Source organism: Tiliqua scincoides, chromosome 3 (genome assembly GCF_035046505.1).
Source record: "Tiliqua scincoides isolate rTilSci1 chromosome 3, rTilSci1.hap2, whole genome shotgun sequence".
Classification (NCBI taxonomy): Eukaryota; Metazoa; Chordata; class Lepidosauria; order Squamata; family Scincidae; genus Tiliqua; species Tiliqua scincoides.
Window position 1 is genome coordinate 1,588,785 of NC_089823.1, and position 27,873 is coordinate 1,616,657.

The window sequence follows — 27,873 nt, forward strand, 5'->3', positions numbered from 1 at the left end:
AGTCAGTCGTGGCACATTTTGAGAAAAGCAGGTGAAGACCTGGATGATCAACTCACTGTGGTGCTTTTCACTGCCGCAGTCAGAATGGTGAGAAATTTGTACAACCAAATCCCCACTCTTGTCACCTCCATTAACACCTGAACCAGACCCTTAAAGGTGTCCAGAAAATTTGTTAGGGGTGCCTGATTGCCCAGGATCTCCTCAGCAAGCTGCTATGCTAGAGCTCAGCATATTGGGTAGATCTTCAGCAAGGGCTGCAATGGGGAATCTGGAGAAATCAACCCACTCAATAGCAGCAACCAGGGTCGTTTCCAACTTGGCAACCTACATGTCCCCAACACATTCACTTGTACCAGAGAAATGCCCAAGGCCATTTTCAGCCACTCAGCATAAACCCAGTGAGGCTTGAATAGAGAGGGCCCTGCTCAAGATACCTCTTGGATACCACGTCTCTACTTCCGATTGGCTGACTCTATAGCAGTGGTTCCCAACCTTTATGAGCCCACAGACCACTGAGGCAAAAATTGGAATTGTTGTGGACTAGAATGCAGCTAAGGGTGGTCTGGTCTCTGCCCTCTCTGGTGGTCCGTCTCCCAAGCTCTCCCCCATGGACTAACAGAGAATGAACTGCCCACAGCCACAGTCTGTTCTCCCTCTTTGGTAGTCCATTGCTTGCTTGCTTGGCAAGACACTGGAAGTGATCAAAGGGACCATGCAGACCACCTGGCGGGGCAGCGCCGCCTCCGCTCCGCTCCGCTCCGCCCCCGGCCCCGCCCTCCTCCCTCCCTGCCCGCACCAGCTGCGGGGAGGCCGCCAGGGCCGAGGTGGAGCGTGCTGCGGGCTCGGCTCGACGGGGCGGGCCGGCCGGCCGGCTGCGGGGAGAAGATGCGGCCCGGCGCGGGCGCCGCAGTGCTGCTCTGCGCGGCTGTCCTCGGCCCGGGCTGCGCTCCAGGTAAGCGTCGCGGTGAGCCCGGGGGCAGAGGGGCGCGCGGGGTCTTCGCGCGGAGCGGCCCCTGCTCGGAAGCGGCCCCGCTGCAGCCCGTCGGCGCGGCCGGCAGTGCAGCCGCAGCCCGACCCGGCGCGTGTCTGCTCGGAGGCAGGCCCGCTGCAGTCGGCGGGCGGGCGCCGGGACAGGACGGAGCCGCGGCTGCCAGCGAAACGGGACACCGTCATTAAACTTTCAGGCGGCCGGGAGGACGCGCGGCGAGGCGCCTCTGCCCGGCGGGGCCTCGGAGAGAGTTTTCTGGGGCCCCTTTGCGGGGGGGGACTCAGCAGGGGACGGCGGAGCAGGGTGGGGAGGCCGGAGACCGCCGGCAAAGGCTTCGGGGCTGCCCCGCGGGTGGCCTCAGCAGTGCCCCACCAGCCCCGTTGTGGCGGGGCTGGCAGCATCCCTGATTAGGCAGCAAATGCCCGGGTACCAATGGCCCCCTTTCCCCTGCGCCCTGCCCGCGGGGGGCTGAGCTCCGAGGGGCCCTGGTGGCGGCAGCCCGCACTGCAGCTGTGAGCCTGCTGGTGGGAGACCGAAGACCTGCCCCCACCGCAGTCTCAGGAGCCAGGGAACTCCAGCTGGGATCCCTTGGCAGCTTGGAAGGCAGTCTCTCCAGTGCAGTGCAGGGCGGGCCCCCACCCATCCAGTTTCTGGCCCGGAGATGTGACTTTCTGGAGTGGTGGCTCCTTGCCCCTCCCCCCAGCTGGCAGTGGTCTTTTCCCAGCCCAGAGGGGGGGGGGCCCTGAGAGGTTCTGCATTCCTGGCAGGGGTGGCTCCCCCACCCACAGGCTCCAAGGGCCGAGGGGCCAGTGCAGGTCAGCAGGTCTTCATGGAGGGGAGGGTGCGGCACAAGGCAGAACAGTGTCTGCCCTTCAGGGGGCCTTGGAGAGAGCCTCGGAGCGCTACTGCCGGCCAGGGCTGGACTGACTGAACCGGGGAGCGGGTGCTGGGACCATCAGCTTCTGCTCACCTTGACGGGTCCAGCAGTGGCACAGCAACTCAGAGTGTTTGTGTTTCTAAGCTGGATCTTCTGGACTGGGCTCTCTGGGTGCTGGTCAGAGCTTAACTTGTACACAGAGCACGAAGAAGGGCCCGCCTTTCTCAGTTCTCGGTGGGTGGTTGTTTGGTGATGGGAAAGGCACTTTCTCCACAGTCAGAAAAAAGTTCACAAAGCAGTTTCCGAAGCAAAAGGAGTGAGGGTGTGGTGCTGTGACCCTGAAGGGCCCACAGTCTTTAAAAAAAACACAGCATTTCCTGAAGAAGGAGCATGACCAAGGAGACCAGAGGTGGAGGGGTGGGGCTGTGAGCGCTTCCTCCCTGGAGCGTCCGGTCTCTGTCCTGCCCGGATAACTTGCCACTCCTGGAGCTGCTTCACAATTTACAGAAAATTTGAGTGTTATATGAAAGTCACTGTCCAGACATTCATGTGTGCACTTGTCTCGTGTGTGAACATACTTGCATTGTGGTGCACACACTTGGAGCCAAGGTTGGCAGTGGATTGTTCTGAGACATACAAGCATCTCAGTTGTTTTATGTCCTTCCTAAACACTCAGAAGCCTCCTCAGCCATCTGAAAGCAGCTTGTGACAGATAAGCACCACTTGAAGCATGACAAGGCCTTTGCAGTCGTCGTCACATGTGACAGGAAGCAGCCCTTGAAAGACGTACCTGTTTGGATGCTTTCACCTGGTCTGGGTGGGGAAAGGAACTGAGCCCGCCCTGCTCTCCAAGCCTTCTTAAGCATTGCCTGGTTTTCCCCCCCCGCTCTCCCCCCCGCTCTCCCCCTTTCCAGGCTGCCTGGCGGCTCAGGGCAAGTTTGCCTACAAGCTGTTCAACGATTTGTTTGTCAACTACTCCAGTGCTCTGCGGCCTGCAGAAGACACGGACCGAGTCCTCAATGTCACCCTCCAGGTCACCCTCTCTCAGATCATCGACATGGTAACAAGCCTTTTGCACATCCAGGGTAGATGCCACTGCTGACTATGGTTGTCCCTGCAGGTTGGGGCGGAAGAGGCGCAGTGGTGGCTGGTGGGAGTCCACAGCACCACACAGTCTGAGAGCTGTGCCCAATGGCATGGGGTCCTTGTGTGTCCTGCTCCAATCAGGCAGTGGTTCTGGTGGGGAAGGAGGGTCTTCCTTGGGACTGCCCAGTGTGATGTAGCCTACTTCCCTGGCCAGGGCAAGGCCTCTTGCCAGCCCCCCTTGGGGCATTCACTGTGCCCCTTCCTGGAGAAGACAGGCCTTCCCTCAGCCGTCCACACTCCAGGCACTTCCAGCCTGGGGACTACAATGAGGATGATAATCCAGTGAGGATGATAATTTCTATAGCAATGCCTGTGTGTGTGTGTGTGTGTGTACAACACAATCCTGTATAAGGTAAGCAAGCAGGTTTCCCCAGGTCCGACCCAAAACCTCTTGGCCTGCCAAATGCTGCCCCCCTATGATGTGCCAGTCTCTGCTCTATGCAAGACCCAATGCTGCAGCTCAGCACTCCCCTCCCCTCCATCTTTCCTCTTTGGAGGAACGGTGGAAGCGAGTGCATGTGCACACACTCCAATCTGTGTTCTCCCCAAGTCAACTGTGTATATCTGGAAATGAACAGCTGTTACAAAACCACCAGAAGTCGCTAGTCCTCCTTCCACACAAGCCTGGCTGTCCCTGGAGGCCAGAAATGGCCTGGCATGAAGAGCTGTCACGTTCCTCTCCAGAGCCAACTGTGTTTTGTACCTGCAAAGAGCAACACTCCCCTCCTTGCTTGTTGGCTGAGTCATTTTTCTCTTGTGTTCCAGGATGAGAGGAATCAAATCTTGACAGCGTACCTGTGGATTCGGCAGGTGTGGGTGGATGCCTATCTGGGCTGGGATAAGGAAGCTTATGATGGTATTGACACCATCCGGATACCCAGCACCTACGTCTGGAGGCCAGACATTGTCCTGTACAACAAGTGGGTTTCTCTGGGTGTGGAGAGTAGGGGGCTGCGCTGGCTGGAAGGAGTCTGGTTTGTGTAGGGCAATCCAAGGCAGTGGTGTCGCTACAGGGGTACAGGCTGCACTGGGTGACACACATGGGGAGGTGACACCGCTACTGGCCAGAGTTTTTTGAAATCTTGGTATTTTTTAAAAATACCATCATATATCATGTCATGCAGAATGCAGTGAAACAAACTGCACTGAAATAGATCTGTCCTTTCAAAAGTTATAGCCAAAATACCAGAGGGGGCGGGGCAATGGTGGATCACCACACCCACTGCTCAGGGCGTTGCCATGCCCACTGCACGGGAGGCGGTCCATGGGGGGGGAGTGACACACAGTGTGACGCAAACCCCAGTAGCACCACTGATCCAAGGACATGTTTACTTGGGTGGAAGCCCCAGTGTCTTCAGTGGGGCTTCCTCTCAAGGAAGTTTGCATAAGATTGCAGCCCTGGCATGGAGTTTGCATGTAGAAGGATCAAGTAAGTCCAGTTTATCCATGGTTGTTGTTAGCCCTGTTCACTCAGTGGAAGAAAAGTGAATCCTCCCTGCTCAGATCCAGGTCTGCCTCTGTGGTGCAAACAGTGCAGGAGGACTGTGGCCTGCAGGCTCCGCTTGGGGGTCCTCAGCGGCATCTGGGTGGAAAGCAGGAGGCTTGCCAGGAAGGCCCATTTTGGCCTGCTCCAGCGAGGCCGCTCTGATGCTTGCAAGTCAGTGACAGAAGCCCTTAAAAGGTGGTCAGGGACCCCCCAGCTTACCCCTCTCCTTTCCTTACTTCACCAGTGCTGATGACCAGTTCACTGGCTCCATGGAGACCAACGTGGTGATCCGCCACGACGGCCAAATCATGTGGGACTCTCCAGCCATCACCAAAAGCTCCTGCAAGGTGGACGTCTCCTACTTCCCCTTTGACGGCCAGCAGTGCCGCCTGACCTTTGGCTCCTGGACGTACAATGGGAACCAGATTGACATTCTCAACAGCATGGAGACGGGTGACCTGACGGACTTTGTGGAGAACGTGGAGTGGGAGGTGCTGGGCATGCCGGCCAAGCGGAGCGTCGTCACCTACGGCTGTTGCTCAGAGCCCTACCCAGACATCACCTACACACTGCTGCTCAAGAGGCGGGCCTCCTTCTACATCTTCAACCTGCTCCTGCCCTGCGTCATGATCTCCTTCCTCGCCCCGCTGGGCTTCTACCTGCCAGCAGACTCGGGGGAGAAGGTCTCCCTGGGAGTGACGGTGCTGCTGGCCCTCACAGTCTTCCAGCTGCTGGTGGCCGAGAGCATGCCACCCTCAGAGAACGTGCCGCTCATTGGTGAGTAGTGGCCGGAGCCACTTTTCCAACCAGGTGACTTAGCAGATGAGCCTGATTGGGCCGGGGCTGAGGCCAGCCAACCCCCAAGGCAGGCAGGGCATGCAAGGACACTCAGGGGTGCTGATAACGGAGGAGCAGCAGTGGACACCCCCCCCCCCCCGTGTCACCTCCCAGTTCCTGAAGGGCCTGTCTCTTGGTGCTGTGTCATGCACTGGGGCCTTTAGGAAGTGTCTGGTGGCAGCACCCAGCATCTGCCTTTCTGCCTGCCTCCCCTTCATGCACACTGAGAGGTGCTGGAGAGAAGGCAGCAGTGGATTGTCTTCTCTTCCCCCCCTTACTAACCCAGCTGGATCTGCTACCCACGATGGCCCAGTAAGCTGGACAGGGCCCCAGGTCCTAATGGGAAGGCTTACCAGGGATGGTGGTGGGACAGCAGCAGGGGATCTGGGCCTGCCATCTGGTTTCCAGACATCACAGGGGCCGGCTGACACATGCGCATGCTTTGCAAACCATGTGAGAAGTGCCTCAGTGGGGGTCCCTTGCAGGGCTTTTGCCCAGGGTCCCCCAAAAGCTGAAGGTACCAGTACCAGCTCGGCCATCCCGGGTGGCCTTTCCCTTCCACACTGGGGCTGCTGATCAGTGGCGCGATGCCTGCCTTGTGTGCTGTTGATGCCCTCCTCTGTGAACGGAAGTCGCAACACTTCAGATTGGAATGGAGACAGGAGCCAGTCTTGCTTGTCTAAGACACTGAGCAGGTCCTGAGTGAGGATTTGGGAAAATGTGCATGAACCCAAAGTCCTTCCTGGTCCTCCCTGGCAGAAAGCAGAGAGAGAGAGAGAGAGAGAGACTGCAGCTGCTGCAGCAGAAACTTCCTTTGTGAAATATGGACTGAAGCGAGTTTCAGTGATTTAGGAATCACTGACAAGGAACTGAGGAAAGGTCATAAGCCAGGGCTTTAGCGGACAGGTTGGCACATTGACCTTGCTGAGAGGTGCTGGTGACCTGGATTATTTTAGAAGATTTCTTTAAAAATTCATGGAGGTGCAGGGGCAGTGTGACCCAGAACGCTGCCTGGCGCCACCTCGGTCTGCTGCCTGCCATACAAAACAGAGAGCACCCAGACAAAAGCTGCACCTGCTCCTTGACTGCTGCCATCCAACCCAAAAGTGTGGGACTTCTGGCTTTATTTACAGACCTGAGTTGAAAGGCATCCTGAGTTTGCTGCTGATGCCATCTGCATCAGTTGGCCTCAAGGATAGGCCCGCCCTGTGGAGGAAGGTGTCTTACCAACCCATGACTGTTGGTCACAGTGGCTGTGTGGAACACCAGGTGCTGAGGAACACCAGTGGGGAAGACTGATGCCGTGCTTGGGGACCTTGCAGGCCTCTGGCCGGCCGCTGGATGCTGGACTGGGTGGACCCCTTTGGTTTAATCCAGCAGGACGTTTCTTACAGCCTTGCTGATCCATGCCAGATGAATTAGATGAGCTCAGTGCACACACCCAGCGTTTTTTGTATTTATGGGAGATGCTGTCTGTTTAATGGCCAAGGAATGAGCCTTCACTACTGCCACTCGTGTGGCAGTCAGAGCTGAGTCAAGAATCCTTGCATGCAACACTGACGGACACTTCACGTGTTTGTATTTTAGAGGGGGACTGGCTTTGCCCAGAGCTTACCCAGCACATCCTGTGGGGAGGGCCTCTCTTCTCCTGGCAGTTTAGCAGTGCTGTTGGAGGCAGCGCTTGTCCTCTGGTCTTCTCTCAGAGGCTGCTGACAGGTGCGCAAGGGTGTGAATTGCGCCTGAGTATGCAAGGATGGCCTTCGCCAGCAGGCCCAAAGCAGATCTGCTCCCCAGCTGCTCATGTTGTGCTCCTGTCATTGCAGGCAAGTACTACATTGCCACCATGACCATGATCACCGCCTCCACCGCCTTGACCATCTTCATCATGAACATCCACCACTGTGGCCCAGGGGCCCGTCCTGTCCCAAGGTGGGCCAAGACTCTCATCCTGCAGCACATGGCTCGCCTGTTCTTCGTCTATGAGGTGGGGGAGAGCTGCAAGAGCCCCAGGCGGGAGCCAGAGCTTGTCCCCAGGGTCCAGGTGGCCAGCAGTGGGTCTGCTGAGGAGGACCCTCAGGGCAAGGCCCAGCCTTGCGGAGCCGCCTCGTCCCCAGAGGACGTGCCACTGGCTCGGACTCCTCCTTCGCAGAGACCGCCCGGCACTCCTGAACAGATGAACTGGAATGGGACGCGTGTGGACCCCGTGCCTGGGGCTGGGGAGTGTGGGGGCCTGGAGCCACCCAGCTATGCCAAGAGCCGGTGCCGGTGCCCTCACAGCAGCATCCTTCGGAACGTCGAGTACATCACCAGCTGCTTCCGGGACCAGAAGGCGGCCTCGAAACGGACCGGGGAGTGGAAGAAAGTGGCCAAAGTCATGGATCGCTTCTTCATGTGGGTCTTCTTTGCCATGGTCTTCATCATGAGTGTGCTCATTATGGGCAAAGCCATCTGACCTGCCCTCAGGGAGATGAGGGAGCCCTGAGCAGGGGCCAGATGCTGTGCATGACAGCCCCTCCCCCCAAGACCATCCCCGAAAGGAGAATTCACCCTAGGAGAGAACCACTCAGAGCTGGCCCCCTGGCAAAAGAGCTGGCACCATTTCAAGGGTTTCAACAGCCACGTGCAGTCTGAGAAGTGACCCCCCCCCGGATCCTTTCTGCCGCCAGGATGTTGGGATGCACCTGTCTGTCTGTCTGTCTGTCTGGAGAGCAGCGACACGTTTTGGGCCAGCAGTGGATGGTTTTCTGTGGCTGTACAACTGCTGCTGTGTGCATGTTCTTCTAGATAAACTAGTGGTTTAGTCTTCATCAGGAACACTGACTGCTGCCGCCCTCTTTCCCACAGTAGGGGCATGTGCACTGGTCTGCATATTCCAGGCACCTGTCGTCACACAAGCATAGAGTTCAATATCTGGTGCTGAATCCTGCAAATTTCACCTGTCTTTAATCCACACACACCTGCAAAACCACGTAAAGGAACCTCAGATTTCTAGTGCTTGTGGAGAAAGGCTTGAAAATAGGTGACTGATGCGTGACAAATCGAGCCTGGGGACAATCCACAGAGGCCAGCAGTGACATTCTTGCAGAGCAGGTGCTCTGGCGACTTGGCCACTTGCTGCTGCCTCTCCAACCCTTCTGAGGTCTCTTTGTGGAAGCTGCTTTTTCCACACACCCATTGACCTAGTTTACCCCTCGGGTGGGAATGGTTGGGTGCTGTGAGCTGTGAAGGGAGCCGCATTGGCATGAGGTCCACCCCGCTGCTGCCGCCGTCACCCAGCTTGACTGTTATGCTCCAAGCGTGACGCCCTGGTGCGGGAGCAGCCGTGACCTTGGGCTCTCAGACTGCTCCTGCTCAGAAATGGGTGAGTGCTTCTCTCCTGCCCAAGTGACAAGATGGTCCGGGTTTAGTACTGCTGAGGTTTTGGTTTCCTTTGTCTGAGAGTGCGCTGGAGACTTCAGGCATTTTCAGTAATATTGGCTTCATTTAAAATGTGCAAGTCACACGCAAGTGGAAGTGCACTCACCCCAGGCAGCAGCGCATTCTCTGCCTCACAGCAGACCCCATGAAGAGAACCTGTTCTTGGTGGGAGTGGATGCCGATGAGTCCTGCAGTTGGATGAACCTCAAAGAGGGGCTGGAAGGCAGAGCAGTGTTTTTGCTGCTTGGTTGGCCTCTTCAGCTGCGTAGGTTTGGGAGAGGGAGGTGGTGCATCTTCCCAGTGCACTCCATGCCCCTCCCCCCACAAGCTCAAGACATGAATAAACCCAGGAAGCTGGAAATAATAAAGGTCCTCTGAAGAACCACCTGTGTTTGTGTGTTTTGCTGCATGATCAGGAGCACAGGGGGCTGGTTGGTCCCTCCAGCGTCTCCCCAATTGGCCTTTGTTTCCCCGGTGCAGGGACTACACTATGGGCCTGTCAGACATTGGGCCATGTGGCTCAGCAATGTCTCAGCCTGGCAGAAGCTCCTGGGCCAATGGCCAGCCTTGCAAAGCCCAACCCTTGACCTACTATCGCTCAAGGTGGACCCTCTTTGTTTGCAGAAGGTCCCAGAATGTTCAGTCCCTGACTGGTAGCATCATCAGGCGGGACTGGCAAAGAGCCCTTTTCACGAGCTGCAAGTGCCTCCTGGGCAAAGTGCGTGAGTTAAGCATCTGTGCGAGTTGAGCAGTGGGTCGAAGAAGCCGTGGCCTCAGACACTGCCCTTGAGAAGAGAGGCAGCAAATACCAAGCATAGTTACGCAGTTAAGACAGCCAGCAGCAGGGTGGGGACTACCCATGGTTTTGCACTGAGTGTCACATGTACGATTATATGACTCCAGCATGTAAATCATGGGTGCACCCTTGGTGGAAGGGGGGTGGGGAGGTTAGAGACCAACAAGGCAATGACAGTAGGAATTGGGAAGCATGATGGGCTGGGCTATGACAGCTGGTCAAGCAGAATGAGAGGCTGCAGGGACGATGGAGCAAAGAGGCAGCCCATCTTGGGGGACTCCGTATACATGTGCTTCAATACAAATGGCTGAAGTTTCCACGCAGAGAAGTGCATCTTCCAGTGCAATGAAGCTGAAGCCCCGTGAACACGAGGCATGAGATCCCAAAGCAGCAGCATCCTGGAGCTGGCCAGCCTGCCTTGGTGCCCTTTCCCCACTTTTTCCTCCAACTGCCTTCTTGTGCATTCATTTGCCCCTTTCTCCCAAAGGCCCCCCCCCCCAGTTCTGGCGCTTTGGTTGTGGGCTGCAAAGCCTGGGGAGAGCCTGGCTGTCTTCTGTGTGGATTGCAAAGGGGGCCTCGAACTGGAGGGGTGGGCCCGCTGCAGCGGCAGAGCCATGGGCTGGATTGTGCCGTGGACCAAACTCCCTTCCTGGCCGCTTCCTGCTGCCTGCGCAGGGGGCGCTCGGAGGCCTGCCTCACACCTGCTGCCTCTGCTTTCAGCCACAGTCTTTTCTGCTCCGCTCCCCCATTTCATGCAGCAAGAGCCTCCTCGGGGATCTTGAGACGCCGGAGCCTGCGTGAGAAGCCAGGTTCCCAGTGAAGTCAGAGGCAGAGCAGCTGCAGGCAGCCTGGCATGCGGGCCTTCGTGCCACGCTTCTCGTGGCTCTGCCAGGTGCCATCTGCCTGCGGCCCAGGCCTGGCTCCAAGGGTCTGGCTGGCCGAGCAGCTTCTCCTGCTGCAGGCTGCAGCTCAGCTGCTCCGCCTCTTGGGCAGGAGAGGCCTCACACTGGCTGCTAGTCAGGAGGGCTGCAGAGACCCTCCCCACTTGGAGACAGAGTGCCTCTGAGAGCTGGGTGCCCGTGGGCGCAGCAGTGAAGTGCCCTGTTGCCTTCACGCCTACCTCTGTGGACCTCCTGGGGGCACCTGGCTGGCCACTTGGGCTCTTCATCTTCCTAGGTTTTCAGGAAAGTATCTGGCAGCCACACCGCTAGCCACAACACAAAAGGAGTGAGGAACAGATCTTGCGTGCCCCCCCCCCAGGAAGAACACAGCCTCTGAGGTGGGGCAGTTGTGTGATGCTCAACTCCAGGAACTCGGAAACCTTAGTGGGGGCTGTTCACAACCACAGACCTGAGGGTCGCAGAATAGACGGGATGAATAATTCACCCCATGATCAAAGGTGGAACCACAATTCAGCACTCTGCAAGGGCCTCCCCACCCCCAGGCTGCTTCTGCATTTCATGGAACAAAGCATTGCAGGACCTTTCAGTGTCACTGCAACTCTGCAAGCGCCCCTCCCCCCACGGCACTCTTAGAATTACAGAATCATTATGTTGGAAGGGGCCTCATAGGTCATCTCGTCCAACCCCCTGCCTTAGGCAGGAAATCCTCTTAAAGCATCTCCAGCAGGTGCTTGGCGAGCCTCTGCTTGAAGATCTCCAGTGAGGGAGAGTCCACCACCTCTCTCGGCAATCTGTTCCACGGCCAAACCGCCCTTTTTCCTGCTGTCTAATGGAAATCTCCTCTCTTGCAGTTTGCACCCTTTGGTTCCAGTTCTGTTTTCAGAGACAGCGGAGAACAAATTATTCCCTTCTTCCATATGACAGCCCTTTAGGTGTTTGAAGACAGCTCTCAGATCCCCTCAGCCTTCTCTTCCCCAGGCTGAACATGCCAAGTTCCCTCAACCTTGCTTCATAGGGCTTGTCCTCCAGCCCCCTGATCATCCTCCTTGCTCTCCTCTGAACCTGCTCCAGTTTGGCTGCATCTTTCTTAAAGCAGGGTGCCCAGAACTGGGCACAATACTCTTTCCAACCCGGTGTGTGTTTTGGCCGTACACACTCCGGTTGCTCCTGTTCCTGTCCCACCAGAGAAAATGTCACGTTCTTATCATCTTGGACAGTGGAATTAAATATTCTGAGATGCCAGAGGCAAGGAAGGAAGGAGCAGTCTGCTGAAAGATGCCTTGCTGGGTGTGATGGGATGCTGAGGGTGGGTGGTGGTGCTGGTGGGGAAACAAGCATTTTTTTTGGGGGGGGGGGGAACGACCCACATTACTGATGCCAAAGAGCGAGCAGGAACTGCGGCAGCAAAGTGACACTATCAGGAATGAACTCTGAACACAAATTCCAGCATGATTTGTTCCTGCAGACTCGCGTCTCTGTCAGGCCAGCCAACTGAAGTGATCACCTCAGGCAGCAAGTGGGGGGTGGCCATTCTGTCTGCCGCTGGCCTCCACCTTCCGCTCCCTCGATTGGAAAAGGAAGAGGAAACATGGAGGTGAAGAGCATGCTGAGCTAGAACACTGAGGCGTGGGAGAAGCAAAGCTTGCACAGCATCAGGTAAGGGAGGCACCTTTTAAAAAGGTATAGCCAAACTGGAGCAGGTTCAGAGTACAGCGACGAGGATGATCGGTGGCCTGGAGAACAAGCCCTACGAGGAAAGGTGGAGAGAACTTGGCCTGTTCAGCCTGGAGAAGACTGAGAGGGATCTGAGAGCTCTCTTCAAAGACCTGAAGGGCTGTCATGTGGAAGGGACACATTTCTTCTCAACTGCCTCTGAAAGCAGAACTGGATCCAAGGAATACAAACTGCAGAGAAGAGATTACGACTGGGCATCAGGAAAAATTTTCTGACCACCAGGGTGGTTCGGCAGTTGAACAGCTTGCCGAGGGAGGCGGTGGACTCTTCTTCACTGGAGATCTTTAAGCAGAGGCTCAACAAACACCTGTTGGAGGTGTTCTAGGAAGTTTTCCTGCTGCAGGCAGGGGGTTGGACTAGATGACCTTTTAGGTCCCTTCCAACTTTATGATTCTATGATCTGGCTTTTTCCATGAAACCTTTGGTGCTACCCCCTAGTCTCCCAACCCTACCTTAATGCAGTTACCAGAGTGGGCACAGAGGCCTCCAGCACTGGCATACCTAGGAAGGGGCAAGCGGGGCAAATGCCCCGGGCGCCGACCATCCAGGCGCACCTCAGAACCTCGCCCCACCCCCGCCAGGAGGAGGCACCCAGGAGCACTGCAAAGAGGCAGCTTGCCGCCTCTCTGTCAGCACCCGGGCGCCGACTGAGCGGCCCCCTCCCCTCCCTTCTTCCTTTATAGGAGGATAGGAGACAGGCACCCTAGAGTGGCACTTACGCTCTAGGGCGCCCATCTCATCTCCTCCTATAAAGGAGGAGTGGAGAGGGGGCGGTCCAGTCGGCACCGAGACGCTGCCTGGGAGGCAGCGTCCGGTTGCCTCCCAGGAGCACTCCTGGGCGCCCCTGCTCCGCCTCTGAGGGTGTCCCTCAGGGGTGGAGCGGAAGCGGCACGCGCCCCCCCGACTTCGGAGGGAATGCGCGCTGCTTCCCAGCCGGGTCGCCTTGCTCCACCGCTGAGGGCGTCCCTCGGGCAGAGCAGAAGTAGCGCGCACCCCCTCCGACTTCAGAGGGGACGCGCACAGCTTCCCGGCCCCCACGGGGCCTTCCGCGCAGCTTACAAGCTGGGAGCAGCCCCAGACCGCTGCCATGGAGACCCCCGTGGTGCGGAAGGCTCCGTGGCGGCCTCGGCCGCCTCCTCCGTTCCCCCGTTTTCGAAGGGAGAACGGAGGAGGCAGCTGCACGGAAGTAATTGCGGTGATGACGACGTCACCGGAATTACTTCCAGGTCACGTGTGCGGGGGCGGAGAAGGGGGGCAAAACGGGGGGGTGGGGGTGGAATTCTGGGTGTTGCCCCAGGTGCGGGGACCCCCAGGAACGCCACTGGCCTCCAGGACGCAAGGTTGGATAAAGGATCATCTAATCCACTCCCTCCTTGAAGAAGTACCTAGAAGCTTCAATACGTATGTCTTGCTTGGAACAGCACTGATGTGGTCAGCATCCGCTATTGACATCCTGATGACTTTACCTCGAAGTAAGCTCACTCATTTAAAACAATTTGCTTCTACAAATGTAGTTCAGGATTTTAGCCACAGATGGAGAGTCCCCCCTCCTTAAATTTAACTTGCATCCAGCTTTCTAGGATTTCAGCCCAGGTGCTTATGCGGTTATTGTACAAACCTGATGCCACTTTTCTCCCCCTACGGCTGACACAGAAGGCTCAGAAGACGGGCGGTCCAGCCCCTCACCCACTTCTGAGAATCCCTGTTTGTCCCAGCTTCTGGCCTGGATGATGGTGCCTGAAAACTCAGGATGAAAATGAATGAGCACCGAGAAGAGCCACCAGGAAAGAAATCTTCCTTTGTGATGGTATCACCATAGCTTTTGTGCAATGCAATTCTGCAGACCTTTTCTCAGTGGTGTACCTAGAGGAGGGCAAGCAGGGCAAATGCCCCGGGCGCTGTGCTGGGGGTGATGCTGCGACCTGCACCCTCCTTGATATTGGAGAGTCCCAAGAACTGCGCCGACAGAGCTGCAGGAGCGCAGGCACTGTTAGTGCAGTTCCACGCTGCCCTGAGGGCTTCCATTGGAGCCAGAGAAGCAGTGCACGTCTCCTCTGAAATCGGAGGAGGTGCACATCACTTCCCACCACCCCAAGTGCCACCCCTCCTCTTCCTCCCGGCAGGCAGCGCTCAAGTCACTGGGGATCTGCGTCAAGGGTGGCTGTGCTCCTGCAGCCGCTCTCGGCGTGATTCCAAGCCTTCTCTTCCCCTTGAAGGAAAGGGGAGGTGCAGTGGCGCCCTTCAGAGCGACTCGGAAGTGGTGGGTGCCTCCTCTGATTTTGGAGGAGACGCGTGACGCTCCTCAGGCCCCAACGGAGCCTTCTGTGCCACTTGTAAGTGGTGCAAAGGGTTCCATTGAAACGCTTTGGGACCACTGGAAGCGGCAAGCACTGCCCGGCTCCTGGAAGCAGCGCTGACCTGTCATGGGTGCCATTTTCAGCTGCCTCAAAGTGCTCTGATGGAGCCCTTCGAACCACTTACAAGTGGCATTGGTAGTACCACTGGAAATATCACATCATCAGTTACTTCTGGATTGAGAGGCCAGACGCAATGCTATGACCCCCAGTGAGCAGCTCAGGGCAGACAGCAGGGCTTTTTCGAGTGCACAGAAAGTACATGCTGGAGCTCAGCTGGCCAAGCTGAGCCTTCTGCTGCTGCTTGTGGTGTTGTGTTGCTGGTTTCACTGCCGGAGGGCTGGGGTCTGGGGGTCCCGTGTGTACCACTGGGCACCACCTCAAGTATCACTGGTGGTACAAGAATCATCGGCTGAGAAACACTGCCCTCAGGGTTCCACAAGGTTTGCCTCATCTCCTGGTGCTGCTTTTCCACGTTCACCTGAAACCCGTGGGAAAAGCTGACCAGAGATTTGGGAGTGGGGCCATCAGTAGGCCTTGAACACTTTCCTCTCTTTCGCCTTGAGAATGAAGCAGGTGGGGTAAGGGAAGCCCCAAACGCAGGTGTAGAGGCAGTGCTGGACTGGAGGATGGCGACTGAGGGCCCAGTCCTGTCCAACTTTCCAGCACCAGTGCAGCTGCAATGCAGCCCCAGGCAAAAGGAACAAATGTTCCCATACCTTGAGGAAACCACTTTGACTGCCTCTCCATCACAGGATGCGGCACACGCCCCATTGGAAAAGCTGTACTGGCACTGGAAAATTGGATAGAATTTGGCCCCAAGTCTGCAATATCCTATCCACACTTACCTGGGAGTAAGCCCCATTGACTATAATGAGACTTACTTTGGAGTAGACATGCCTACGTTTGTTTAAGGGATTTATACCCCAGCTTTCCACCCCACTTAAGGGCCCTCAAGGCAGCTTACAAAATAATATATAACACAATAAAAACAATGCTTAAATCATTAACATAAAACAATTAAAACCATAAAAACAATAAGACACAATTGGATCAGATGTTTCATTAAAAAGTACCAGCCTCCCAATGACAGCAATTAAAAGCTTCCCTAAATAAAAAGGTCTTGAGACCTCACCAGAAGGACTCCAAAGAAGGAAATGTTCTCAATTCCAGAGGGAGGGAATTCCATAAATGGGGGGCGACCACAGAGAAGGCCCTATTTCTTGCTGCTATCCCTCTCATCTCAACTGGTGGCAGCCCAGTTAGAAAGGCCCCCTCTGATGACCTGAGAGGATGGGTAGGGTTATATGGACAGTCCCTCAAATACCGAGTCGTAAGGAGCTTTAAAAGTCAAAACTAGCACTTTGAATTGAAGCCAGAAATAAGCCGGCAGCCAGTGTAGTCGCTGAAGCAATGGCCAGACAGAGGAGAACCAGCAAGCCCCACCAACCACACGGACAGTTGCATTCTGCACTAATTGCAGTTTCTGAACCATCTTCAAAGGCAACCCCATGTAGAGCACATTGCAGTGATCTAATCAAGATGTCCCCAGGTTAGACCCTAGGGCCTGGGTCACCGTGGCCAGGTATGGTCGCAGCTGGCAAATCAGCCGAAGCTGAGCAAAGACTCCCCTAGGCACAGCTGCCTCCTCGGGCTCAGGAGGAAAGGAAAGAAAGAGCTGGGTGTCTTCAGCATACTGATGGCACCCCACCCCAAACCTCCGGGTGACCTCTCCCAGCAGTGTCTTGTAAACAGCATGGGGGATAGAATGGAACCTTGTGGCACCCCACACCTAAGAGGCCAGGATGCCGAACAAGCACCCCCCAGCACCACCACCTGGGATCTGTCAGCCCGTAAGGAGTGGAGCCACTGCAAAATGGTGCCGCCAATTCCCAACTCAGCCAACCGACCCAGAAGGACATCATGGTCAACGGTGTCGAAAGTTGCTGAGAAGTCTAGTAGGACTAATAGGGACGCACTCCCCCTGGCCATTCCCCAGCGCAGGTCATCCCCCAAGGCAACGAAGGCGGTCTCCATCCTGAACTCTGGCCTGAAGCCAGACTGGAATGAATCCAGATAATCAGCTTCCTCCAGGACCCTCTGAAGCTGCTCATCCACCTTGTCCAGGAATGAAATATTTGAGACTGGAATTAACGTTCAGATCAGTGGGACTCGGGGAGCTTTTCTTCAGGTGAACCACCGCCTGCTTCAAGGCTGGAGGCAACACAGAAGGAGGGTCCTCAGAGATGAATTCACCATCCTCCCTGTCCACTCGGCCAGCCCTCCCAGGGCAGATCTATGCTGGATAAGAGTCGAGCAGGCAAGAGGGTCTCACACTCCAGAGAATCTTGTCCAAATCCCAGGTTTTACAAGCTGAAAAGAATTCCAGGTGCCCAGGGATATCGCTAGACACTAATGTGGTGTCCAAGGTATGCTGGATCTGATCGACCTTCTCCATGAAATGCTGTGCACAGGCATCACAGCAAGCCTCCGTGTGCTCCACCCCATCAGTGGGGAGTGGGGCAGATGGAGAAGGCCACGGACCACACGAAACAGCTCAGCTGGACGATTCTCTGCGGACGCGATGGTGGCAGAGAAGTATGCTCTCTTCACTGCCACCACAGCCACAGCCTGTGTGAGGTCAGATTCGGCACAAGTCTTTTGCCACTGTTGCTCTAGATATTTGCTGCCCAGAAAACCAAGGAGACACTCTTACTCTGCAGCTGGGCCGAGTCTGCTCAGGAGTGCTCTAAACAGATTGGGCTCTCAATGGAATCTGGATCCAGAGAAGATGGAGAAGAGACTGATGGGCAATTGAGCTGGAAACTGGAACCTTCCCTCTGCTGGATGGGCCTGTATTCCAGCTATCGGTTCTCTGCCTTGGGGGAAGGCTCTGCAGGCCTTGCTGTATCCCCTGGTGGCAGCCACGGTAGGAAGTGCCTTTTGGCAGCTATGCAAAAAATGAGGACCTGACCACAGCTGTGACACCAGTTCTGGGACCCTGGTCTAGGGTATGTGCTGTCTGAGACTGCCTGGTTTGCCACCACACCATTCCTTCATCATTGGGTCTGGATGCAGGTTTCAGCCACTTAAGTGAGTTCTCTTAACACCACTGTTAACACCACTTAAATTACTACTGCAACAGCAAGTGGTGGGTAATAAAAACACTGGCAATAAAACTGCCCACTCCAGGCTGGGAATGCCTGATTTGAACCAGGAACAGCACCTACAGCAAAACTGCAGTGTCTTCTGGATTCCACCCGATTGTCCTCTTTTTCTTTCCCAGAAACCAGTTCTGCAAAATTCCCAGAGGTGGAGGTTCGGATGGTGAGATCAGAGGAGACTGGGAGATCCAAAAGTGTTGGCAGTGAGAAGGAACCCCCAGAGAAGGAGGGGCGTTTGCACGTTAGCATAGAAAAGGCTCAGGCTTGCCGCTGTCAAGATAAAAAAGGGATTTTTTTAAAGAAAACCAAGGCAAATATCTGAATATTGAGGAAATCAGATTAGCAACAAGTCTCTCACCTGAGCGGAAATTGCACCTTCGGGTCTTGCACCTTTTCTCTGCAAATGGAAAACAGATGTGGTTACGAGCAGCAGGCCATTCATGTTGCCCTCCTTCCCTCTGTGAAGACCAGAAGGTGGGACATTCACACAGGCAGGACACAGTTGCACAAGAAGGGAAAACAAATGGCCAGGGAATCCCAGGGCAGTCTGAGAGGAGGGGTAGGCAGCTCAGAAGAGATCCGTCTTTGTGGCTGGCCCAGCTGAACCACAACAGAGGGGATAAATCAGGTTCATCGGAACACCATCTGGTCAGTGTCCAGTGAGCCTTACAGTGTTACTTGGGAAGCGAACTTTGATCCCTACCTGGGGCAGAGCAACCCAGAACATCACCTGATGCCATCTCAGGTCCACCACCACAAAAAGTCCCCCAACCATGCACCGTTCTCCTTGCACACTGCAGTGAAACCGGAGAGCGCAGGGTTTCCGGTTTTATTTACAGGGATGGTGCACTTCTAGGTTTCACAGCCAAGTGCAGGGAGAATGGAGGTGTGTGGTCTGCTTCTTGCTCAAGCAAGCAGACAACTGCAACTTGCATTGGCAGCAAGTTGGAGGGAGGCAGAGGCTGCACACTGGGGGTGAGAGGCACCCCAAATCTGCACCCCCTCAGATCACTTGCAGTCCACACCTGTGGTTGGATGGGTAGGCCAGCAGTGACCAGGCCTCTGAGGAGCGATTCAACTTTTCCATAACGTTGCTGGGACTACTGAGCACTCCTCACTTGTGGCACATCCTAGGGTCTGGATTGCACAGGGCAATCTGTGGGGCTGCCTGTGCCTCAGCAGGGCCTGGAGTAGAGAAGCCCCTTCCAGCCCTGACATTAGGAGGACTCATCATCCAATGACTCCCTGGCCACGTAAGTCTCCTGTCTTTAGGGCATTACCTTTCACCCACACACAGTTGTGGACACTGTCATCTTCGAGGGAGAGAAGCTGGATGAAGGTTGTGTCTGGAGCCTTGGTGAAATTGGTCACCTTGAACTTTTCAAAGGGAGGGATCAGAATCTCGTTCTCATCTGGGAAGAAGGAGAAGTTCTTGATGCTGACCCCGTGACAGGTGTCAATGGTGAAGAAGGTGTCCCTGCCAAACTGCAGGGCGCTCTCGTTCTTCAGCGACGAAGATGCAAAATGCCCAAAGCGGATGGGTTTGAGGCGTTCCCCACTGAAGCGGATGCCTCGGACCCCGCGGTACACCTTCTGGCACCTGGGTTTGGCGGCAGCTCCCAGGACGTGCAGGGCCCTGGTCAGCAGGAAGTGGAAGGTCTTGAAGTTGAACCGGTTGAAGTAGAAGTCCCTGGTGCGCCCGGCTTCTCTGACGGCTGTGTTGAAGTCTCTGTGGAAGCTCCCTTGGACAGTGTAGGCCATGACTGCGATGGCGTGCTCTGGCCGGAGGCCCGGGGGCACCACCATAGCGTCCCTCCTCTCGCTCCACAGGGTGGTTGCTCTTTCCCAGGCATCAGCGTAGACCCTGTTGGAGACAAACTCTGTGTGGTTGAGTTCCTCCAGCTCGGCCTCCATCACCTCAGCACAGCCCTTGTACTGGTCGTCAAAAGAGGTCAGGGCCATGTCAAGTGCCACCTCTTTGATGGGAAAGAGGTCTCTCTTTTGAATGGGGAAACAGGAGACCTGAGGGAGAAAGGAGAACATGAGGAAACTAGGCTAGAGTGTTGCTTTGACCACACATCCAAGAATGAACCTTTCAGTCAGGAAAGGGTATCTGCTGCAGCTGGGGTCTTTCTCTTCCTGGCCCCCTTGGTGGAGTGTCTGTATGAACAGATCTAAGGCGCTGGCTGCTTTCCTCCTGGGCTTCCTGCACCATCCCTGCAGGGGTATATTCCAATGACCACCACCTCTTTTCTCTGCCCAGAGGAGATATGAGCTCCAGAGTAACTTCCAGGCTTGGGGGATGAACCCCTTCTGTCTCCCTCCCCAACTGCTCTGTTGGCAGCAAGCTGGTCCTGGCTTAAGCAACCCAATTCAGGGCAGGTGCTGAGTTTATCTCCATTCAGACAGTCACAGAACTCACAGTAATGTTTTAAGAAATTTACTAAGAGAATTGAGAGAGAGAGCGAGAGCGCATAAGGCCCTCAGAGAAGAGTGGGTAAAAGACATATTTAAGTCACAATAAGACAAATTAAAAAGCACAATAAAATTTAATAAAAGTAAAATAAAATAAAAATAGAGCACAATAAGACAATTTAGAAACAATTGTTCTAGGACTAATGGCCTGCCCTTCTGAGGGCCCTGTGCTGCCGGAATCAGCATTTTGGCAGCACCAGGTCCTTCACAGCTGTCACAAAGCACGACACAGCATTCAGTGTGGCCAGACCACTGCTGAGAAGTGGCCATAGCCATGTGCCAGTGGCCTGGAAAGGAGCCCCATCACCAGTAAGTCAGCATGAGGGGTAGGCGGAATGAGGTGGGGAGGAGAGCAGATTGCGGCTGGGAAGGGGTTGGTATCCTGTCCCCCTTCCTGGCCTCAAACCGCCTTTCTGTGTGATCTTGGAGTTCCACCAGTTATAGCTGGCACGGGTCACCCAGCAGAGCAAGAAGGGCTTACCCCCAGGCAAGGGAACAAATGTTCCCTTACCCGGGGAAACCTTCAGAACTGCCCCCCTGCAGGATGCAGTGTGCACTCCGGAGGCCCAGCTCCATGGGCAGAGGGTGGGGTTTCAAGAGGATTGGGCTGCTAGTCTGCTTAACTGGAATTATTTGGCAAAGTGTTACAGCATCTCATCCCAGCGATGGGAGAGAATTCATGGGGAGCTCTGACGGTAGCATCGCCTCATGAACAAAGCGGTGACAAGGTACACGTCAGGGCTAGCACTCCTCCTTTAGATGTCTTTGAAAGAAGATGGGACGATTTGTGGAGGAAGCGTCCATTGTGTTGCAAGGTCAAAAGCAAAGTCCAAAAGCAAACTCAGTAGGCAAGAGTGGTGACAGTCTGCAAGCTATCACCGCCAGAGAAGCGGTTGGCCCTCTGGATGGTGAGGGAGGGAAAGGGGAGATAAAAGGAGACTTAGAGATGGCAGAGAAATTAAATGAGTTCTTTGCATCTGTCTTCACGGCAGAAGACCTCGGGCAGATACCGCTGCCCGAACGGCCCCTCCTGACCGAGGAGTTAAGTCAGATAGAGGTTAAAAGAGAAGATGTTTCAGACCTCATTGATAAATTAAAGATCAATAAGTCACTGGGCCCTGATGGCATACACCCAAGAGTTATTAAGGAATTGAAGAATGAAGTTGCAGATCTCTTGACTAAGGTATGCAACTTGTCCCTCAAAACAGCCACGGTGCCAGAAGATTGGAGGATAGCAAATGTCACGCCTATTTTTAAAAAGGGAAAGAGGGGGGACCCGGGAAACTATAGGCCGGTCAGCCTAACATCCATACCGGGTAAGATGGTGGAATGCCTCATCAAAGATAGGATCTCAAAACACATAGACGAACAGGCCTTGCTGAGGGAGAGTCAGCATGGCTTCTGTAAGGGTAAGTCTTGCCTCACAAACCTTATAGAATTCTTTGAAAAGGTCAACAGGCATGTGGATGCGGGAGAACCCGTGGACATTATATATCTGGACTTTCAGAAGGCGTTTGACATGGTCCCTCACCAAAGGCTACTGAAAAAACTCCACAGTCAGGGAATTAGAGGACAGGTCCTCTCGTGGATTGAGAACTGGTTGGAGGCCAGAAAGCAGAGAGTGGGTGTCAATGGCCAATTTTCACAATGGAGAGAGGTGAAAAGCGGTGTGCCCCAAGGATCTGTCCTGGGACCGGTGCTTTTCAACCTCTTCATAAATGACCTGGAGACAGGGTTGAGCAGTGAAGTGGCTAAGTTTGCAGACGACACCAAACTTTTCCGAGTGGTAAAGACCAGAAGTGATTGTGAGGAGCTCCAGAAGAATCTCTCCAGACTGGCAGAATGGGCAGCAAAATGGCAGATGCGCTTCAATGTCAGTAAGTGTAAAGTCATGCACATTGGGGCAAAAAATCAAAACTTTAGATATAGGCTGATGGGTTCTGAGCTGTCTGTGACAGATCAGGAGAGAGATCTTGGGGTGGTGGTGGACAGGTCGATGAAAGTGTCGACCCAATGTGCGGCGGCAGTGAAGAAGGCCAATTCTATGCTTGGGATAATTAGGAAGGGTATTGAGAACAAAACACCTGGAGTATTGTGTACAGTTCTGGCTGCCGCATCTCAAAAAAGACATAGTGGAAATGGAAAAGGTGCAAAAGAGAGTGACTAAGATGATTACGGGGCTGGGGCACCTTCCTTATGAGGAAAGGCTACGGCGTTTGGGCCTCTTCAGCCTAGAAAAGAGACGCTTGAGGGGGGACATGATTGAGACATACAAAATTATGCAGGGGATGGACAGAGTGGATAGGGAGATGCTCTTTACACTCTCACATAATACCAGAACCAGGGGACATCCACTAAAATTGAGTGTTGGGCGGGTTAGGACAGACAAAAGAAAATATTTCTTTACTCAGCGCGTAGTCGGTCTGTGGAACTCCTTGCCACAGGATGTGGTGCTGGCGTCTAGCCTAGACACCTTTAAAAGGGGATTGGACGAGTTTCTGGAGGAAAAATTCATTATGGGGTACAAGCCATGATGTGTATGCGCAACCTCCTGATTTTAGGAATGGGTTAAGTCAGAATGCCAGATGTAGGGGAGGGCACCAGGATGAGGTCTCTTGTTATCTGGTGTGCTCCCTGGGGCATTTGGTGGGCCGCTGTGAGATACAGGAAGCTGGACTAGATGGGCCTATGGCCTGATCCAGTGGGGCTGTTCTTATGTTCTTATGTTCTTAAGCTTTATTTCGTTCCCAGCAACGGGCTTCTCAGGGACTCCTTGTCCAAAGCGAAGAGAGCAATTTTCCAGTCTGAGCCTCTCACTTATATTCTATTCTGGCTCCTTTGTTTGAGGAGTCTTACACTTCTCATTGGCTGGTGTGTGACATCAGAGATGGGGCTTTCTCAGGATTAGCTAGAGATAACTTTACAAGCATTTGATTGGTTGGTTTCAAGTTACAGGTTCCAAATATGGCAAAAATGTACATTGAGACATATATAACTTAAAGATTTCAACAACCACTAGGTGGCACTGTTTACTCAATTATATTCAGAACTGACTTTTTGGTATGCTCTTGTGTTTATCTTTTGGCCTTTTTCCACTTAGTTGGCCAAGACGAGCCCCCTGCTTATCTATCTAACATTCTTTGTACCAGACACTATGGGTCTCTGTGCCAACATTGTTTAAACCAAGTCCTCTCTATTCCATGTTGTGATTCTCTATATGTGACCTGTTACTGTGATGCATAGTAATGTATAGTGGTGTAATTATATTTAATACAAGACAAACTAAACTCTTATTGTACAAAAGGATTTTAAGAGACCTTTCTCATTCATTTTAACTAAATCTTTTAGCTTTTAGCTTTTAGCTCAGACAGAGGCTTTCATTATGTTTTGCTGATCAGGGGACTTTCCCATAGATGTTTCTGTTATCTTCTGTCTAGCTGTTGTTTACAGGTGTCTGTATCTCTGTTGTTAGAAATTCTATTTCTGTTTGCCAACAGATAAAAAATTGCACATGCTAAGACTTCCCCATTAAATGTTTAAAACCTGTGTATAACTTTTCAATTTTCCTACTTCTTGGTGCCAGCAGATAACATTGCTCTCTCCTTTTGCCCGCATATTGTTGCAAGAGTCTATTTTGAGAAGTATTTTGAGAAGCTTTCCCGTGTGCTGCTGCTAAAAAGTCTCTGGGATGTTTACTCCCTTGCTCACATTAAAAGTATCAAACAGGACGTTGAGTCTACAGAAATACAGGGTTAGGAATGCTTTTGCCCAAGACAAGAGTCTTATCTTTGAGGAGTAACTTTATACCACATTCCAGAGTCTGCGTGCTTTCTGTGAGACAGACCTTTTTGATTTTTGGCTGGGAATAGCTTTTCTGCTAAGGCTGCATTCTGAATCACATTTGTGCCTTTTTAATTTAATGGCTTCTACTATTCTGTGTATTTATGCTTTAATCAAACTATTTTAACAGCTAAAATTCACTTCTGATGCCACTATGCCCTTATACATGTGTTAATTACATTTTAAGCAATAACTATTAAGCATTAAAGAATATTTGGCACTTCTGTGATGCTCTGGTGTAAATAACTCTCTCAGTATTCATAACACTGTTCTTCTGAAAATATAATGTTTTAAAACTGTTTTTTCTGGTTTAAGGAAGCTTAAATGTTTTAAAAATCCAAAAATCCCTCTTTTCCAAGGGTATTCATCTGTTCAGTTTAGTTTTCACATAGAAGCAAACAGGCAGTGAGCTAAAAAGGGAATTCCCCCCTAAATTCAAGCATTGTTCTGAGTTATCTCTTTGCCAGGCAATTTGCCAATTTTAGCAAACCTGTCTCCTGCAAAAGCTGTCTGCCTGAAGCTTTAGACTTCTTCAAACACAGTGATTTTAAGTCCTAAGCATGTGTACATTTTTCCCTATTTCTTAAACATATAAACTAATAATTTGTTTAATTGCCTTAAGCTAATAATTTGTTTGTGAACATGCTAAGCACTATTAAGCTTGTAAACATTTGGTTTGTTAGCATAAGTGGCTTTCATGGCCTTGCCTCACATTGCAGGTAACAAACCATGATGGGTGAGTGCCAGCAATCTTCCACCAGTGTGCTACGGTACATCGGTGTGCCACAAATGATCCGAGGGTGTTGTGGGAGTTTGGGGGGTGGCAATTTGTTAGTAGGCCACCTGGGGATGTGAACCCACCACCAGCAGTGCGTGTGCCTTGTCAGTTTTAGCACCTTGTCAGTGTGCCATGAGATGAAAAAGGCTGAGAATGGCTGCTCTGTGCTGCCTCCGGGTTTGAGAGGTTGCCTGTTTCTGAATGCAGATGCAAGGAGTGGCACCAGGTATCTTGTTGTCGTGCTCCCTGAGGCATCCAGTGGCCTGGATTGGTCCTTGGCCTGATCCAGCAGGGTTCTTCTAGTGTTCTTATGGGTTTTGCATCCAAATGTGCAGCTATTCTGTGGAATATGCTCATTTTGTTGTGAGTTTCGGCATGTTTGTTCTGCACCTAAGACACCACAATCTGGAGCAGCTCCAACATGGTTCCTACTAAGCTGCGCAGTCACACGGACACACATTTAGAACTGGAGACTTGCACAGCCTCCTTCATGGCACTCCAGAGCTGTCCCCCCCTCCCCAATGCAGTCCTGTTAGGCTCCATACAGTCCCTTTCAGTTTTGCAGGGAACACAGGTCAGAATTCAAATTCCTTCCGCAGAAGTCAGGCTTGAGCTTGTGGCAATGAGAGAGTCTGGCAGGGCCTTGCTCTGAGCGCTTGTTTCCTGTCCAAGCGGTTCAGTGACACTGTCCCTTGCCTGAAACCTTGAAGGATCTGAACTTTTGGTCACATGCCTCCCTGCCCTCTTTTTCCCCAGTCAGGTGGATGGAAGCCTGCCTTCCAGTTCCCTGCCCCTGGCACCCCCTTCATACCTGGAGGTCTCCTGGAAATATTCCCACCAGATACAGCAACAGGACCATTTGGAGAAGTGGCTTCTTCATCATCCACCCCTTTAAAAAGAACAACAACAAAGAAACCTGGATTTACGTATTTCTGCCCCCTTTCTTTCACTTTCACTTCAGAATCCTCCTGTCATGGAAAACAGTTCTGGGGGGCTTAGAGTGGTGGTTCCAGCTGAAGAAAAGCCCTGATCTGAACCAAAATAAAACAAAAGCAGAAAGCTAACACCGGGCTCCCAGAAAACCAAACTAGGTTATTAAACTTCATTGTTATTAATGTGGTCACGAGGGCCACAAAATCTGGAAATTCCCAGTTCAAATCTCTTCTCTGTGGCAAACTCACTAGGTTAGGTAAACCACCTTCCCTCAGCCTCCCATCTGCAATAAGGGGGTCTTTTTACTGAAAGAGAGAGCTTTGCTGGACCTAAAGCAATCTGGACATCAATCTGAAACACTGATGTGCCTATTTAAGGTGCCAACCCCAATAGCTAGGGGAGGCAGGGAAGCAGAATGCAGAATACTTGCAGCTATATATATATGTTTGCCTGGATGATATAAAATAATATATTTATATATAACAAACATGCATATATACATAGGCACATCAGCTGTTCAGACTGCTTTAGGTTCAGCAAAGCTCTCTCTTGCAGTAAAAAGACCATTAGAAGAATTTCTTATCTCTAATTAGGGTTATCTCTAATAAGGCACACATATAAGAACAGTATATGAATGTCAAAACTGCCCAGGCAGGGCAGTACCCGTCTGAATTCCCTGTGACTTTATGCTTAGCCTACCAACTTCCAGTTTTAAGGGATGCCAAGCTCCACAGCACCAGCATGGACATGTACTGTGCTCCTAATGCCGCATTTACCTGGCTCTCTCTCACCATCAAGAATGGCCCAGACTGGCTTCTTGGAGGTTTCCTGGTCCAGCTTGCTCTCTCCAGCTGACTCCCTCGTCCCAATGGTTCAGCTGTGGGGACTTTTGACAAGACAGGTGACAGGCAGGCGGTGTTGCTTTTTATAGAAACCCTGGAATCTCCCACCCCACTTGCTCCTGTACTATTTATACCCAAGAGCCTATGCAAAAGGCCCTCCACGCATATAGCTTGTAGGAGGGCTGTATTTCGAAATGGGGGCACCAGCTACATGGCCAGGCCTTCCTTGTTATTTAAGGATACCATTGCAACTTCCTGGGACAATTTGTTGCAGACCCTAACGCTGTCACTCCAACTGAAAACATGTTTCAGTGTGAAGCTCCAGGGCTGGAATTCCTGGCACTGGCCCAAGTGCATGCAAGCCACGCACTCCCTTCTGCCAGGTCCCCTTTTGGTGCTTGATTCCACTAGCCCAATCAATCATTTGGTTGGGTTTCATATCCGTTTGTTCTCCACTTTGTACGGTGACAACCTACTGCTTTGCAAAAACAAACACAAAACACCTACCCCCAAACCACAATATATTTGTGGGCTCTGCCCTTAGATGTTCTACCATGAGATTTTTGTCTGACATGTCAAAAGACTGCTTGTTGCTTCTGCTGCTCATGCAGCCCCTGCCCCAGAAACATTTGTCCTCAGGGTGAGAAGTAGCCACACCTTTGACAACAGAATACACACATGTGATCTCTCAGATTTAATTCATATAGGCCTTCCCCAAACTGTGGGATGTTTGGGGTTTGATTTCATTCTGTGTATAATCCCATTTCTTTGGAAGAGCGCAAGACCTTAAGACCTTTAAAAACATCAGTTCTCAAGAGTTTAGATTGGGAAGGAAACGGCATCCTATGTGGCCTCAACATGGCAGGGTGTACACAAGGCCACCAAAGAAGCTGCAGGAAGGGCAGGCTCCCCACATCCCTTCTCCATGATTGCTTTGCATGAAACCTCTGGGTGCCAGGAAAGTGCAACTTTTGTGTAATGATTGTACAAATTGACTCAATGATCCACACCATTGGAATGGATTTTGGAATGTCCTGGATCATTTCCAGGCTGGCCCATCCCAGGATTTAAGCAGGATGGTGGGAAGGAAGGAGAGCAGCCTGTTTGGCGAGCCACCATGCACAGGAGAGGCTCTGCACATTGTGTTCTGTGTCTCTGGCTCTGTACCCCAACCCTTATTCCCAGGGACCCCGCTCGGGCTGTTCAGATTTCCTCATGCTGGGAACCACCGCTTTGGGATGACAGTTGCTGCCTCATCTGACTTGTGAGTGTCTTATGAGGAGTGTGACAGGCCACTGCTGGAA

At 53.0% G+C, this 27,873-nt stretch overlaps 2 protein-coding genes across 2 annotated transcripts; one reads left to right on the top strand and one right to left on the bottom strand.

Annotated features, from left to right (window-relative positions):
- Positions 1-872: 872 nt before the first annotated feature.
- Positions 873-9,133, top strand: CHRNA10 (cholinergic receptor nicotinic alpha 10 subunit). Its single transcript, XM_066620713.1, has 5 exons — positions 873-952; positions 2,780-2,925; positions 3,777-3,931; positions 4,742-5,274; positions 7,158-9,133. Exons 1-5 carry the CDS (start codon positions 886-888, stop codon positions 7,784-7,786), a joined length of 1,530 nt encoding a protein of 509 aa, XP_066476810.1. The 5' UTR covers positions 873-885; the 3' UTR covers positions 7,787-9,133.
- A 6,452-nt stretch (positions 9,134-15,585) lies between these two features.
- On the bottom strand, positions 15,586-26,609 carry ART1 (ADP-ribosyltransferase 1). Its single transcript, XM_066621963.1, has 5 exons — positions 26,504-26,609; positions 25,606-25,683; positions 18,982-19,723; positions 18,060-18,098; positions 15,586-17,971 (listed from the first exon to the last, which is right to left on the bottom strand). The coding sequence occupies exons 1-5, from the start codon at positions 26,519-26,521 to the stop codon at positions 17,871-17,873; spliced, it is 978 nt and encodes a 325-aa protein (XP_066478060.1). The 5' UTR covers positions 26,522-26,609; the 3' UTR covers positions 15,586-17,870.
- Positions 26,610-27,873: the final 1,264 nt, after the last annotated feature.

What these genes read in the sequence shown, in the direction of transcription:
- CHRNA10 (XM_066620713.1), top strand. Translation starts at nt 886, where the DNA reads ATGCGGCCCGGCGCGGGCGCCGCAGTGCTGCTCTGCGCGGCTGTCCTC. An exon ending in GACATTGTCCTGTACAACAA is followed by an intron (nt 3,932 to 4,741) that starts GTGGGTTTCTCT and finishes TTACTTCACCAG; the next exon opens with TGCTGATGACCAGTTCACTG. An exon ending in AGAGAACGTGCCGCTCATTG is followed by an intron (nt 5,275 to 7,157) that starts GTGAGTAGTGGC and finishes CTGTCATTGCAG; the next exon opens with GCAAGTACTACATTGCCACC.
- ART1 (XM_066621963.1), bottom strand. An exon ending in TATTTCCAGGAGACCTCCAG is followed by an intron (nt 19,724 to 25,605) that starts GTATGAAGGGGG and finishes TTTCTCCCTCAG; the next exon opens with GTCTCCTGTTTCCCCATTCA. An exon ending in AAGGTGCAATTTCCGCTCAG is followed by an intron (nt 17,972 to 18,059) that starts GTGAGAGACTTG and finishes TTATCTTGACAG; the next exon opens with CGGCAAGCCTGAGCCTTTTC.